Here is a 12879-nt window from a genome sequence, read left to right as displayed (position 1 = left end):
CTGAAGCACCTTGAAGTGTCTCTTATGTTAAAGAAAAAACAGAAAGGTGAGATATCAATTCAATAGTTCATATAATTTATATTTAATGACTGTAAATTAGATTTTGACACCTCTAATCACCAAGTCACTAGTGAAGGCATTAAAGATTGAAAAGAAGAAGAAGAATGCAGTAACAAAATAGATAAAGCAAAGCCAGGACAAATGGAAAATTCTAGAATAGCGATTCATAACTTGTAGGAATTTTTAATCCCAGTTTGTGGCTTGATTAACTAGTTCCTGGATAAAAGACACACAACTTTTATTATTTACAAACAGCACAAGAGCAGATACTTTCTATGCTATTAGAATATACTTTTCTATTGATAACCCCAAGTTATTATTTACTATGTTTCATCTGAGCTGCTCTTAACTCCAACTGGCCAGCTCTCAGGGCCACATTTTCATGACTCACCTAACCCATGGTGGCTTCTCTTCTACTGGCCTTCTCCCCTCTTTCGTGGTTTTCCTTTAACCTTCAGCCAGGGAACCGTAAAACCCACTTATGCCTTTTCTGCCCAGATATTGGCTGTTGTCATCTTTATTCACAATTAGAAGTAACTTGGAGGCAAGGTCACATAGCAGCACTTGTCAGTTGGGTCTACCTGCAGATGCTCCTGTCTCTGGGGCAACCAGGTCTTAAAGAATCAGTATTTCCATTAGAATGCAAGCAACATCAAGCCAACCTACAATAACTCACAAATACATAATACTAAATACAATGGTAATCTGATACTATGAGCCAGGATAAAGTAACAATTAATTTATTAATGGCCTAATAACTTAGTATGTCTTAGCATTCACAGTGTTTTTTAATAATGGAAGCTACCATTTAATAAGAATGTGTACCAGCAGCTACTTAGGCATTCTATAAGTACAGTCCAAGCATGACTTACAATTTTTCAACCTCCAATTGCACAAAGTATACTCATATGCCCATTTCCGTTTCTCCTTTCGGACTGCATTCAACAAAGTACATGATAGTCAAGACTTTATTTCAACCACAAAGGCAAATGTCATATGTTTTCTGTGAAGACTGACCCCACCGTCAACTCGCTGAGATCTAGAAATACTTCTGAAAATGGTCTCGGGGCTTCTTGTGTGGAATCATCGTGATTAATTTGAGTCAAGAAGACACACCCACTGTGAGTGGCATCATTCCTTAGGCTGAGATACCAGACTGTATAAAAGGAAGCCAACTGGGTACACACATTCATCCCTCCCTGCTTAACTAAGGATACAATGCAAGCAACTATCTCAAGTTTCTGCCTCTGTGTCTCCCTCCCTGGTCTGTGACACGGAATGATAAACACAAATATTCCTCAAGTTGCTTTTTCTCAGGGTATTTTATCACAACAATAGGAAAATCAACTAAGACACACAATCTTGCCTAAATGTAGGCAAGTATAAGTGTTCTAAGCACACTTAAAATAGGCTAGCCTGAACTACGATGCCTAGAAGTATTAAATACACTAGGGATATATTCAATTATGCTAGGTTTAAATAGACATAACCCAGTACAAGATAAAGAACAGCTATCCTAACTGCATCCGCATCACTAACTCCCTATGAAGTACTATTCGTGCTCCAGGCCACAACCCAGCTTCTAACTACTTCCATTTGAAAAACTATGAATACTTAGAACTGAAACATGTAACTAGGGATGGCAAGATAGCTCAGAGACTAAAAGGTGCCTGCTGAGCAAGCCTGGCCACTTGATATTCATGCCTGGAGCCGTGTAAAGGTGGAGGGAGAAAACCAATGCACAAAATTATGCTTTGACCTCCACACATGCAACATACTTAGTAATGAATATATAAACCATGAGTGCTGCATACATAGTGCAATAAATACATAATTTACTTAAAAAAAAAAACCTGTGAGCCAAACCAAACCTTTAAAAATTAAAGATTGACAAACAACTGTAACTTCTAGGTAAGTGTGGTAGTTAATTCTGAGTAGCCTAGAAGATGACTGAGTCTTTGTTTCCAGAGAAGGTTAAATCATACAAGCTCCAGCATATTCAATAGTTTAACTCCTGAGAGGTTCAAAATTTAAAAGACTTTTGGAAGATGGTAATCTGAAGGTAGAGTGAGAATTTTGGCATTCTGGTTTCTTAAAAAAAAAAAAAAAAGACCACAGAAATATTATACGAATATATTTGTGTTTTAATCCCAGGTATAGGATTTGGGATTGCTGAGTATGATTTGCCTCGTGCTCTGGTGGGGGAGTGATTTTGCCAACTGCAGACAGTCTCTGCAATTGGTGATGTTTGGAATTCTGGGGACTTTTCAGAAGATATATAAATGCTAAGGCCCTGAAAGGAAGGGTGGGTTATTGTTTGGTTGCTGTTGATCCAGGTGGCAGTGTTTAAAGAAAAAACAGTAAGAAATTAGTTATCCTGACAGTGGCAATCAAACTTGCCCCCAAGTAACTTGATGTCCCAATCAACAGGAAGTAATCTAACAATAGATTTTCTGACTCCTGACCTTATTTAAGGATCTCTTTCCTTTACCCTCTATCTTTTCTTCTCTTATTTAGTGTTACGGGGTTGAAAGGATCAAAGAAAAAGGGTTGAGAAGGGTGGAAGAAAAAAGAACCCACAAAGTAACAAAAAGACCAGGACCTAGTTTTAAAAAGTGGGTGGGTCGCTAAGACCATGCCTTTGAAGGGAATATTTTGGCCCTTGCCACTTCCTGTACTCCCACTCTGCTTCCCAAAGGCCATGGGGTGAGCAGCATCAGCCCCATGCTCTCACTACTGTCACCCCATAGGCCTGAAACAACAGGAGCCAAAGTAGGACTTTCTTCCTTGTGGCTGTTACTCTCAGGTTAGCTTGTTAGTTATCGCAGTGACAAAAGTTCCTACCAACACAGTAAGTTCCTGTTTTAAAACTCTCAACAACATTTTCCTATGAATAGATTATATATTTATCTCTGGCTACATGCTTTTCACATAGCAATGATTTTCTTTTCTATCGTGGGAAAAGGGTGTTTTCAAACAGTTTTACCCAATATCAACAGTTCACAATTTGTCTACCCAAGAACAGCTTTGAACACGAGGAACTGTGGAAGAAAGCTCTAACAGAAATGGTAAGACTTCTGGACCTAGGGTCAGGATACAGGTCACTTGGCATGGCAGTTCATGAGGTCACCCTGCTCAAGTTCTCTGTTCATCCTTCAGCCACTGCTGCCTGCATCATCTCCCTACTCCACGATCACTTTATCCTTGGAAGTGTTCTTCACTAGGCCCCTTGAATCCCTGTACAGTCCACAAACAGAATTCAGGGAAACTGAACTCAACAGAATTCATTTAAATGTATTATTTTGAGAAGGGAATAGTGCCTTTCTCTCACTACCATAGGGCTCCCTGGAGCAATAAATTAAAGAAATGGTAATAAAAGTACAGAGAGAGAGAGAGAGACCAAGAGACCGAGAGAGACCTTAGCTAAAAAGCTCCAGCAACAGTCTAGAAATGAGGGAAATTTGGCTGAATCAAGGGATAAACAGTAAGAAAGAGATAAAACATATTTCTAAATTGGGTGGTATTTCTCACCTCCATTCCCAATCTTCCAGAAAAATAAAAATTCATTCACTGATGCTTTTGATAGTTAATCTTACTATCTCTCTCTCTTCCTCCCTCCTTCCCTGAAGCAATGACCCTCAAGGTACACAAGCCTGTACTCTCTCTCAGCATCCTCTCTCAGCTTGTTTCTTATTTCCTCTTTCTTCTTCCTCTGTCCCTCTCTCAAAGGCCCACAGTTCTACTTTCCCCTTCTGAGATCTACTTCACCATTTGGTGAACAAGACAAGATTTTGAATCACCATGGAAACAGACTTTGGGTTGTGTCTACAAGGGTGTTTCTGTTTCCAGGAAGGCTTAACTGAGAAGAGAAGGTCTACCCTGAAGGCAGATAGTACTATCCCATGGCCTGGGGTCTCAGACTCAATCAGCCAACATTGATTTCTCCCTATGTCTTGATTGCAGACTTGATGTGACTGTCTCCTTCATGCCCCCACCACAATGTGGTCCCTGCCATGCTGGACTGTCACCTTACACTGTAAGCAAAACCTTAAATTGCTTTTTGCAGGTATTTTCTCACAGCAACAAGAATAGAAAATAATCCATTCTTCGATGCCTGTGTTAGTTACTTTTCTATTGCTGTGAAAATATCATGACCAACACATCTTATAAAAATGGGCACTTAATTAGGGGCTTTCTTTTAGTTTCAGATGGTATATTCATGAACATCATGACAGGGAGCATGGCAGCAGGAAGGCATGGCACAGGAACAGTAACTGAGATCTTATATCTGACATAAAACATACATCTATTCATCTCAGATGGAGAACCCATGACAGACCAATGTGTGGATACCCTCAAAGTCCAATTTGATGAACCAATAAGTTTTATTGGGATTATTTACAGGAATATAGGTAAGGAATTACTCAAAGGAACAGAAATGACTCAGAGACAGCTGTATCGCCAAGGCCCACCCCAGCATTGGGTGGCAGCTCACAAAGCCAGGAACCTGAAACACTGCACACCCGCAGCTCAACAGGTTAGAGAGTGTCCTTTCCTGGCACCTCAATTGATCTAAATGTCTTCTAGGTAGCTCATATTATTTCTGCTCCTTCTAGGCAGTTGGTCTAATCTCAGAATCTGCATTGCAGCTCACATTGACTTTGCAAAGAACTCTTGGCTTTTATTGTTTACTCTAGTAGGTAGACCTAGAGAATATAGTCAGTTTCAGGGACTTCCTGAAGCATTTTGAGTTGTTTACCTTTCTGCTCTAGGGGCTTCCCTGCAGGATGGAACGTTTCAATCTACATCCTCAGGCAGGAAGCAGAGAAAAATGAGATTGATGTGGACTTTTGAGACCTAAAAGCCCATTCCCAGTGACACTCTTCCAAAAGGGCATGTCTCCTAATCCTTCTCAAACAGTTCCATGAACTATGAACCAAGCATTTAAACATATGAGCTAATGGGGGCTAGTCTCATTCAAACTACCACAACAACAATTACCAACTGTGTGTGGAGGGGTCTCAACTCTATTCCCACCCTCCTATTGTTCTGGAGTTCTAATCCTGTAAGGCGATAACCAGACTATCCACAATCTTCGCCAGCAAGTCAGTATTTCATAAACTATAAAATCCCTTTCCAATGCACAATCCCCTCTCTTAGCTTTTCTATTTCTATTACAGGGTTACCATATTAAGGCAGTGGCTCTCAACCTGGGGGTCATGACCCCTTTACAGGAGTCTCATATCAGACATTTATATTACAATTTAAAACAGTAACAAAATTAGTTATGAAGTTGCAATGAAATAATGTTACGGCTGGGGTCACCACAACATAAGAAATTGCATCAATAATGCTCAGCAGCATTAGGAAGGTTGAGAGCTAACGCAATTCATCACACACAGCTGGGAGACACACTCTTAACATTTATATGTTTAAAGTCATTCCTTCCTCCGCCTTGCTCCCTTAAGACTAGCCCAGAGACTCAGACCATCGCACCTAAAATCATACTCACAAGACCTGCAGAATCAGTGTCTGAAAAGTTCCCAAGTGAGCCTAGTGATTTATAGGCATAATAAATTTGGAAAACTGTTGATCTAGTGCTTACTAATACGTTACCAAAATAACTGTGTTGGGGGGTTGGTCTTGTGCACTATGTATTCAGATGCCGCAGCATAGACCAGACATCTGTCTATAGTCCCGACCATGGCACAGTCAAGCACCTCTGGTCTCAATGTCATGTAAAAAATGTTTCTGATTGCTCAATAAAGAGCTGACTCAGGCTATGCCTGGGCAGAGGAGATAAGAAGACTGAACTTCTGATCTCAGCTTGGGAGCCCAGAAGGGGAAAAAAAAAAGTAAGAGAATGACCACGAGGAAAGAAGGGACAGGTGACCATGAGGCAGAAAGTCCAGGAGTCATAATGAGAGGTCACCAAGGGATTCACCATGAGGACACACACACAGAGCAAAGCAAGCTAGAGCAAGACTCACAGTACAAATAACACCAGGCCTATGGCTAGGATGCAGATATCTTAGAGGGTTAGAATAAATGCATATCTGTCCAGTCAGAGTGCTTAAAGCTTGCTAATAAACTTAATAGATCTTTGTGTCGATTATTTGGGAGCTAGACCAGGAACAAATAAAGCTATCACCCACAAATTGCAGCCTACATAACTGATTTAAATTTGGTCAGTTTAAGGAATCATTACTGAATCCTTAGTACTTACCAGTAGGCTTTGGATACATTGTCTCATTTAACACTCAAAATAGTTCCTTGAGGCAATCGTCCACGTTAAGGATGAATACACTGAGATTCAAGTGGGTAAACCAGCTGCTCAAAAACCCATAAACAATGAAGCAGGAATTGATCCTAATCAGCCTGACCACAAACAATCCTGCCAAATTGCACCAACTCCTGTCAGTGTTGATTTATGTATTTCAAGTGCATGCTGGCAAAATTAACTGCTCTATCAACTTAACACCGATTCTGTCGGTGTACTGCGGTTCTTATTGGCAGTCTTTCTAAAGGCATAGCAGATCATCCTGCCTTGGGGCGGCATTCTGAACACTAAAAACATGCTAAGGTGTTTGATTAGTGGAAAAAAAGATAATAATAACAATCTTTGAAGGGAATACTAAGTAAGCCTTAATAGTAAACTGCCATGTGTGACTGTTTCTTTCTTTTGAAAAGTAAAGGAAAAACGGTGTGGGGCTAGCTCTGGAATGCATGGCTGGTTGGGTTCCACTTGGTGAGCTCTGTCTAGTATCTAACTTCTTTATATTTTAATTGCCTCATCATGTCACTTTCAGTCACTCTTATTCCATAGTAATCCACACCACTTATAAACCTACCCTCCTCCTCTTCCTCCTCCTCCTCTCCCTCCTCCTCCTCATGCTCCTCCTGCTCCTCCTCCTGCTCCTCCTTTTGTCTATATCCAAATATCAACCCATGGAACCCAGAACAAATTACAGTTCTGGAATAAAACATTACCTATCTTCAATCCCCACCTTGTTGAGAATAAAATGCATGTTTCAGATGTCCCACATGGAAAACTAAGCATTCTCTGATGCACACATGACAAGGCATGTTGTCAGAAGACTGACCTGAGCAGATGCCCCACAGACATGAAGATCAACACCAACTCTATTCCTAGGACAGATGTCTGCCTCACCGCCCACCCAGCTCTTGGGAACTCTCTCTAGGGGCTCTTTTCCTGAATAGTTTTTAACTACTTAGTCCAAGAGGAAACTACAACTGATTGAATCCAGACAAGTCAAGATCTTTGGTGGTATTTCCAGGCCTGAGGCGGATTTCTGAGTTCGAGGCCAGCTTGGTCTACAAAGTGAGCGCCAGGACAGCCAGAGCTATACAGAGAAACCCTGTCTCAAAAAACCAAAAAAAAAAAAAAAAAAAACCAGGAAATAGGCCATCCTTTTGGGGAGTAGAAATGACAGGTTAAACTTAGGAGGTCAACAGTTCCCAGTCCCACAGCGTTTCTCAGGCAGCTATGAGCAAAGAAAGGTATATAAAGCCAGGTTGGTTAAGAAAGTGCGACTGTACCCAAGTACCTGGTTCCTACCATGGCTCGTTCCCATCCTTCCTTACACTGTGACTATTTTCAAAGTTCCTATAATACTTAAGAATTTTCCTGTAAATTATTTGTGCTTCTATGGCTTGAAGCCACAATGACTTAATAGCAATAAAGTGGCTATTTCTAAAAACAATATTTGTTTTACATAAGTTACTTTGCACCTTGTCTTCCTTCATATACCTAAATAGAGTTTGAAATACTAATCTCCAAAGAGCTCACATTTCACAGTGTATAAAAATCTTTTAAAATATCTATTTAAAACAAGTCTTGGCTCATACATTCAACATGCTCCCTGCACTACTAAAATACCACTTTAAGAAGCTAACTGCCTGATCATTTTTAGTTTAATTTTGAATGTAACAAGATAAAACTGCCTCCTTAAGTCATCTTTTCCTTTATGTATTCAATTATATTCTCTGCTTAAAATGCTTAAAATAAAAATTGGCACGGATCCACTCACTGATGGAGTTTTTAAGTTAGAAAGCAGTAACATAGCAAATTAAGTGCACAATGGCAAGCTTATTCTCTACACTGAGCATTGTCCAAATCAAGAGTTTTTTTTTAATTACCACTACAATGGACTGGGAAGTTTTCATCTTAATTCTAAGTTTCTACATTTCAATCAAATAGAGTTTGACTTAATAGATGGCAATGAAGTTCAGCTATAATCAACCTGGCAAACTCAGCTCAGTGTCCTAAAAATCAGCACAGACTTCTTCCTCTTCCAGTCTAGGCTTTGAGAAGACCCCAAGGGTCACTGTGTCCTCCAGGACTCCTGAGATGATGCTATCAACTGTTAAGCTGTAGAAATAGCTGTCATCAAATTAAAGGAAAATTGCAGCTCATCTAGTTCAACAGTCCCCTTTCCCAGCTACAAACACTGATCCCCAAAACTGGCTCCTATGCCAAGTCACAGTTAAAGAATTCAAACACAGACTTCACCACAAGACACTCACATGATAAAAAATGTATGGTTTCCTTTCGGTGCTCCAAATTTATGGTTGCTTTGTCCAATAAAGAGACTGATGGAATTTTAAAAGCAAAAAATTGCTATACCCATGGTAAGATTCTCCTTGCTAATCCTAGTTACAGGGGAATTACAGGGGAAAGGCTCTGATTTGAATCATCTGCCTCTCTACCATGCTTTCTCAAATGTCCCCATTTACATACACGCTCATTATTGATAATGTGGATTTACTTTAATATTATTCTATAAACTTTGCTGCACAAAAAAACCATAGTAAAACATCTTCTGGGTACCAATAATCATTTCCTAAAATAAAACCAACCAGAAATACATGACTTCCAAGCATGGTGGGGGAGGTAGTATTTTTTAAAAGTACATTGATAGAAAAATGAAGAAACACAACTGCCTTATGTCAACTCACATTCCTCAAAATAAAGGCACATGGACAATAGGGAGAGACATTTTAGCAACCCTTCCCACTGTGGCAGGCTCTGCTTGTATGTGTTGAATTAATTACATGCTTAAATGATACACTATGCTAGCAGTGTATATACTTGGAATTTGTAACTTCTTAAAAGCAACAGTAAGTAACACTCGGTGTTCCCACCATCGTTCAGTCAGTATTTTCCAAGTAGAGTAACTGGAAAACAAATGTAGCAACTCAAAAATAAACACAAGGTAGCAACCCAAATGTTACAGTGAAGTGCCCAATGGCAACTTTTTCCAGACATTCTCAGTCACTCTTCCCACCACTCCCACCCCCAGCAGCATTTTGTTGCCACTACTTAAACATAGACTCCTAACCAAAACACCAGAACTCCAAAAGGAGATTTAAAGGGGCCGTAAACATGGGTCCACGCCCAACCTGTATTTACCCTGCGTGCCCAGTTGTAATATTAGGAAGTTGCTAATAGTAAGGTAAATAACAAAAAGAACTTTACAAAACCAAACATAACTAAATTAGAGACTTATGACAATGGAAACCTGTAACTTTGCTTTCTGAAATAAAACTGGGGGGGGGGTGCATTGTTGTCTGCTGTTTTAACAGTTGACATTCCTAACAGCTAAAGATGTCAGTAAAATGAACCTCAGTAGACCCAGCAGTAAAGTAATAGATTTCTCAACTCTTTAAAACGTTTCAGATAAACACAATCATCTTCATATTGCTTCACCTTTCTCCAGCTCTGCTTGGGGGGAAAACTATAAATAAAAGATACTGAGCCATTTTAAACAACTCTGTTAATTTAAGAGTGCAAAAAGCACGCTGGCTTTCTGTCACTTATATTATGCTGAAAGGGACACCTGGGCATCCACTGAAAACAAAAGCAGAGCAGCAGGCTCATGCTCTCTCTCTGAAGCTGGCTGACTGCAGTAGGTAAGGTCATGGTCAAAATTCACAAGCTCATTGAAACTTTCAAGGCTCAGCCAACAGTGCCTATCACGTTTCCTGAGCCCATCTAAGTAGATTAAAGCTGCAGGAGTTTTCTCGCTGTTAGATCAGCAGGACGCTATTTCAGCCCCCCACACCGCAGTCCGCAGAGTCTGCAGCCGCGCACCTCCTTGCATCCCTAGCTGTGCGCTAGACTAACCCTCCCCAACGCGCTCCCCGCCAGTCTTTAAAACAACCTCCAAAATGGATGTAATTAACTCTAGACCACCTCGAACTCACGACCGCCGGGACCCCCTCCGGCTGTCACCACCAAGGCCATCCTTCTGCAGAAGTCTGTGACTTCTGCCTGGCTCCCCAAGGAGGAGGGGAAGCAAGGGGGAGGGAGGAAGACTCCCCGCCAGGAGGTCTGGAAAGGGCACAGCAGCTGGGCGATGCGGGAAGGGATGAAAAGAAGACGCTCAGCACCGGGGCCATATTTACGTTGCTTTTTGTTTTTTGTTTTTTTTTTTTTTTTTGCCTTTGCCTGTCCTCCCCACCGCCAAAAAAAAAAAAAAAAAAAAAAATCTCCTAGAGTCTGACAATACTGCCTTTAAAGGAAAAAAGAAAGCTAAGCTCTCAAGCTGCCGCCCAAAATCTTCTGATTCACTCCAGTCCTATCTCCAAGAAGCTCCGGACGCTTCCTGACAGGGACAGGTACACCTGCCCACCCACTCAGGGCAGGAGGGCCCATCGGTCCCAGACAAGTGGAGCGATCGCTCGGACTGGGCCCTGAGCGGTCCCCCGCCAGGACTGATAGCTGAGACAGAGTCGGTCCCCGCACAAACTTCCCACTTCGCGGACAGCGAGCACCGACCGGCGGGAGGACGAATGCCGGGCAGGACAGCCGCGGAGAGGCTCAGAAGCACAGCACAGCGAATGCTTCTCATCCCGCACCCTCCCTGGGTTCCAAAGGAAGCGCAAGCGCCGCCGGAGAAACCCGGGAGATGGACGCATGTCGTGGGGTTAGGGGTACCCCAAGAGGCGAGTGGCCAGAGGGCCCGGGACCGGCCGAGCTAGCCGGCTAGAGGTCCCCGCCCTGCCACCGCTGCAGCAGGAGGAGCAGAGCCCGAGGCTGAGCCCGAGGAGCAAGAGGAGCGCGCCGCAGAGGAGCCTTACCGAATGGTTGACCCCCCACATGAGCACGCTGAGCAGCGGGTCGCTGGCCCGGAACAGCTTCACTTTCTGAGCCACGAAGTGCTTCTTCTTCGTCTTGGTCTTGCTCGCCAGGACGGAGGACCCCAGGTTGCCGGGGGTCGCCATGGTCGCAGTATCGGTCCCCTCCACCGCCGCGCCGCCGAGGCCGGGGACCCGCCCTCCCTACACGCCAGCCCGGGGAGGCAGCCGCATCCCCCGGGGCGGCCGCCGCTGCGCGCCTGCTCCAGCCCCGCTCCGCCCGCGCTCAGCCCTGGGCGCTCGCTCCGCCCGCTCCGCGCGCTCCGCCGCTTAGGCTGCAGCTGCGCTCGCCTCGCGCCCCCGCCGGCTCCCGCCCGTCGCGGCTCAGCGCACAGCCCTCCGCTGGTCCAGGCGGCGGGCGGCTTCCGCGTTGGGCGCTAGCGTCATGACGCAGAGGCGGGCGGGGCAGCGGCGCCGACGGGCGGGGCGGGTGCGGATGCGGATGCCGGACCGTTAAGCTGTTCAGTGCGCTCCGCCACCGGTGCAAGGCGAGCACTCCCCTGGCGGCCGCGATCCGTCTGGGGAGGCTGCTGCGGAGTGCGGAGACTCGTGCGAGCATGCCTTTCTCGCTCCTGGGGAGGAGCAAGGAAAGGATACGGAGCCAAGGGAGCTCCAAGGAGGGAGCCCCCAGATGCGTGGGGCAGCCAGGAATGTCCGGGAACCTCCGCTTCCCGTGCCAAGGGCCTGGAGAGTTCGTGGGACCCAGAGCGCTTCTTCGGGGCCCGGGCTTTCCCAGCATCTAGGGAAAGGACCTTGGCTCCTCTTTGTCAGCTGTCTGCCAGGGAGTCCCTGCCTTAACTTCCTAACCCTTTGTATCCTGGTTGGGCCTTCCCACGCTGTCGGATACTAGAATGTCATTCCCAGCCTACTCTGGGATTCTTCACTGAAACCCCTGCTTTAGTCAAGACAGCCATGCCCCAATCTGGACCGTTTGCTTAGAACCCATCATTTTGCAGGCCACCCCTTCCTTCTCTTATTCTGGACACGCACCTTCTGATTTGAAAATGTTTAGCCTTTCACCACTACCACCCCACACTGAAAATTAGTCCTCCTCATGCTGGCATTTGTTGTTCCAAGTCTACAGTCCTTAGATCTTTCAAGAAGACAAAGAGTAACGCCTGGAACAAAAAGGGAGCAGATCCTGTGGGGAACTTCCTTTTCTTCATTTGACCTTTCAACATGGTTGCCCCCAAAATCCCCTCGTTCTAACTTGTTAATACTATCCCCCCAAATGATACCTTTCTTCTTCTGGTACCAACCATCACCACTGTTAATGGCTAAAGGGGGTGAGAATAGTAACAGAACCAGCCTAAATTAATGCTGAGAAGTCATAGGCTTGACCCCACAGTTCCACTAGTTGACCAAATCATTTAACCAGAGACTGGTGTTACTTGTGTGAATAGGTATAACCTGACACAAAGGTCACTTTAGGGACTATTCTATAGATTGTTAGTTAGACTCAAAACCAGCAGTAGATAAAAGTACACAATGTTGCAGACCTGTAATCCTGGCACTCAGGAGGCAAAGCTAGAGGATCAGAAATTCAATATAATCCTCAGATAAGTCTGTTCAAGCCAAGCCAGGTATCCATGAAACCCTGTCTGGGGGCAGTGGAGGGGCGGTGGGGGTGTACAGTCTTTATCTTACTGATAACTCATA

The 12879-nt window shown here is 44.0% G+C and overlaps 1 protein-coding gene across 3 annotated transcripts in view; it reads right to left on the bottom strand.

Moving 5' to 3' along the window:
• Positions 1–11566, bottom strand: part of Pip4k2a (phosphatidylinositol-5-phosphate 4-kinase type 2 alpha) — a 156804-nt gene extending 145238 nt beyond the window's left edge. The window contains exon 1 of one of the 3 annotated variants that reach the window (XM_021151115.3): positions 11164–11566. In XM_021151115.3, the coding sequence (XP_021006774.1) occupies positions 11164–11307 (144 nt within the window). In that variant the 5' untranslated portion in view covers positions 11308–11566. Of the gene's footprint in view, positions 1–10276; positions 10298–11163 lie in introns of those variants that run through there. The other 2 variants (XM_021151106.3, XM_085835150.1) reach the window with 2 other exon arrangements.
• Positions 11567–12879: the final 1313 nt, after the last annotated feature.

The sequence above is a fragment of the Mus caroli genome, unplaced genomic scaffold, assembly GCF_978045245.1.
Source record: "Mus caroli unplaced genomic scaffold, Mus_caroli_1 scaffold_2, whole genome shotgun sequence".
NCBI classification, from domain to species: Eukaryota; Metazoa; Chordata; class Mammalia; order Rodentia; family Muridae; genus Mus; species Mus caroli.
This window is presented reverse-complemented; position numbering and strand designations above follow the sequence as displayed.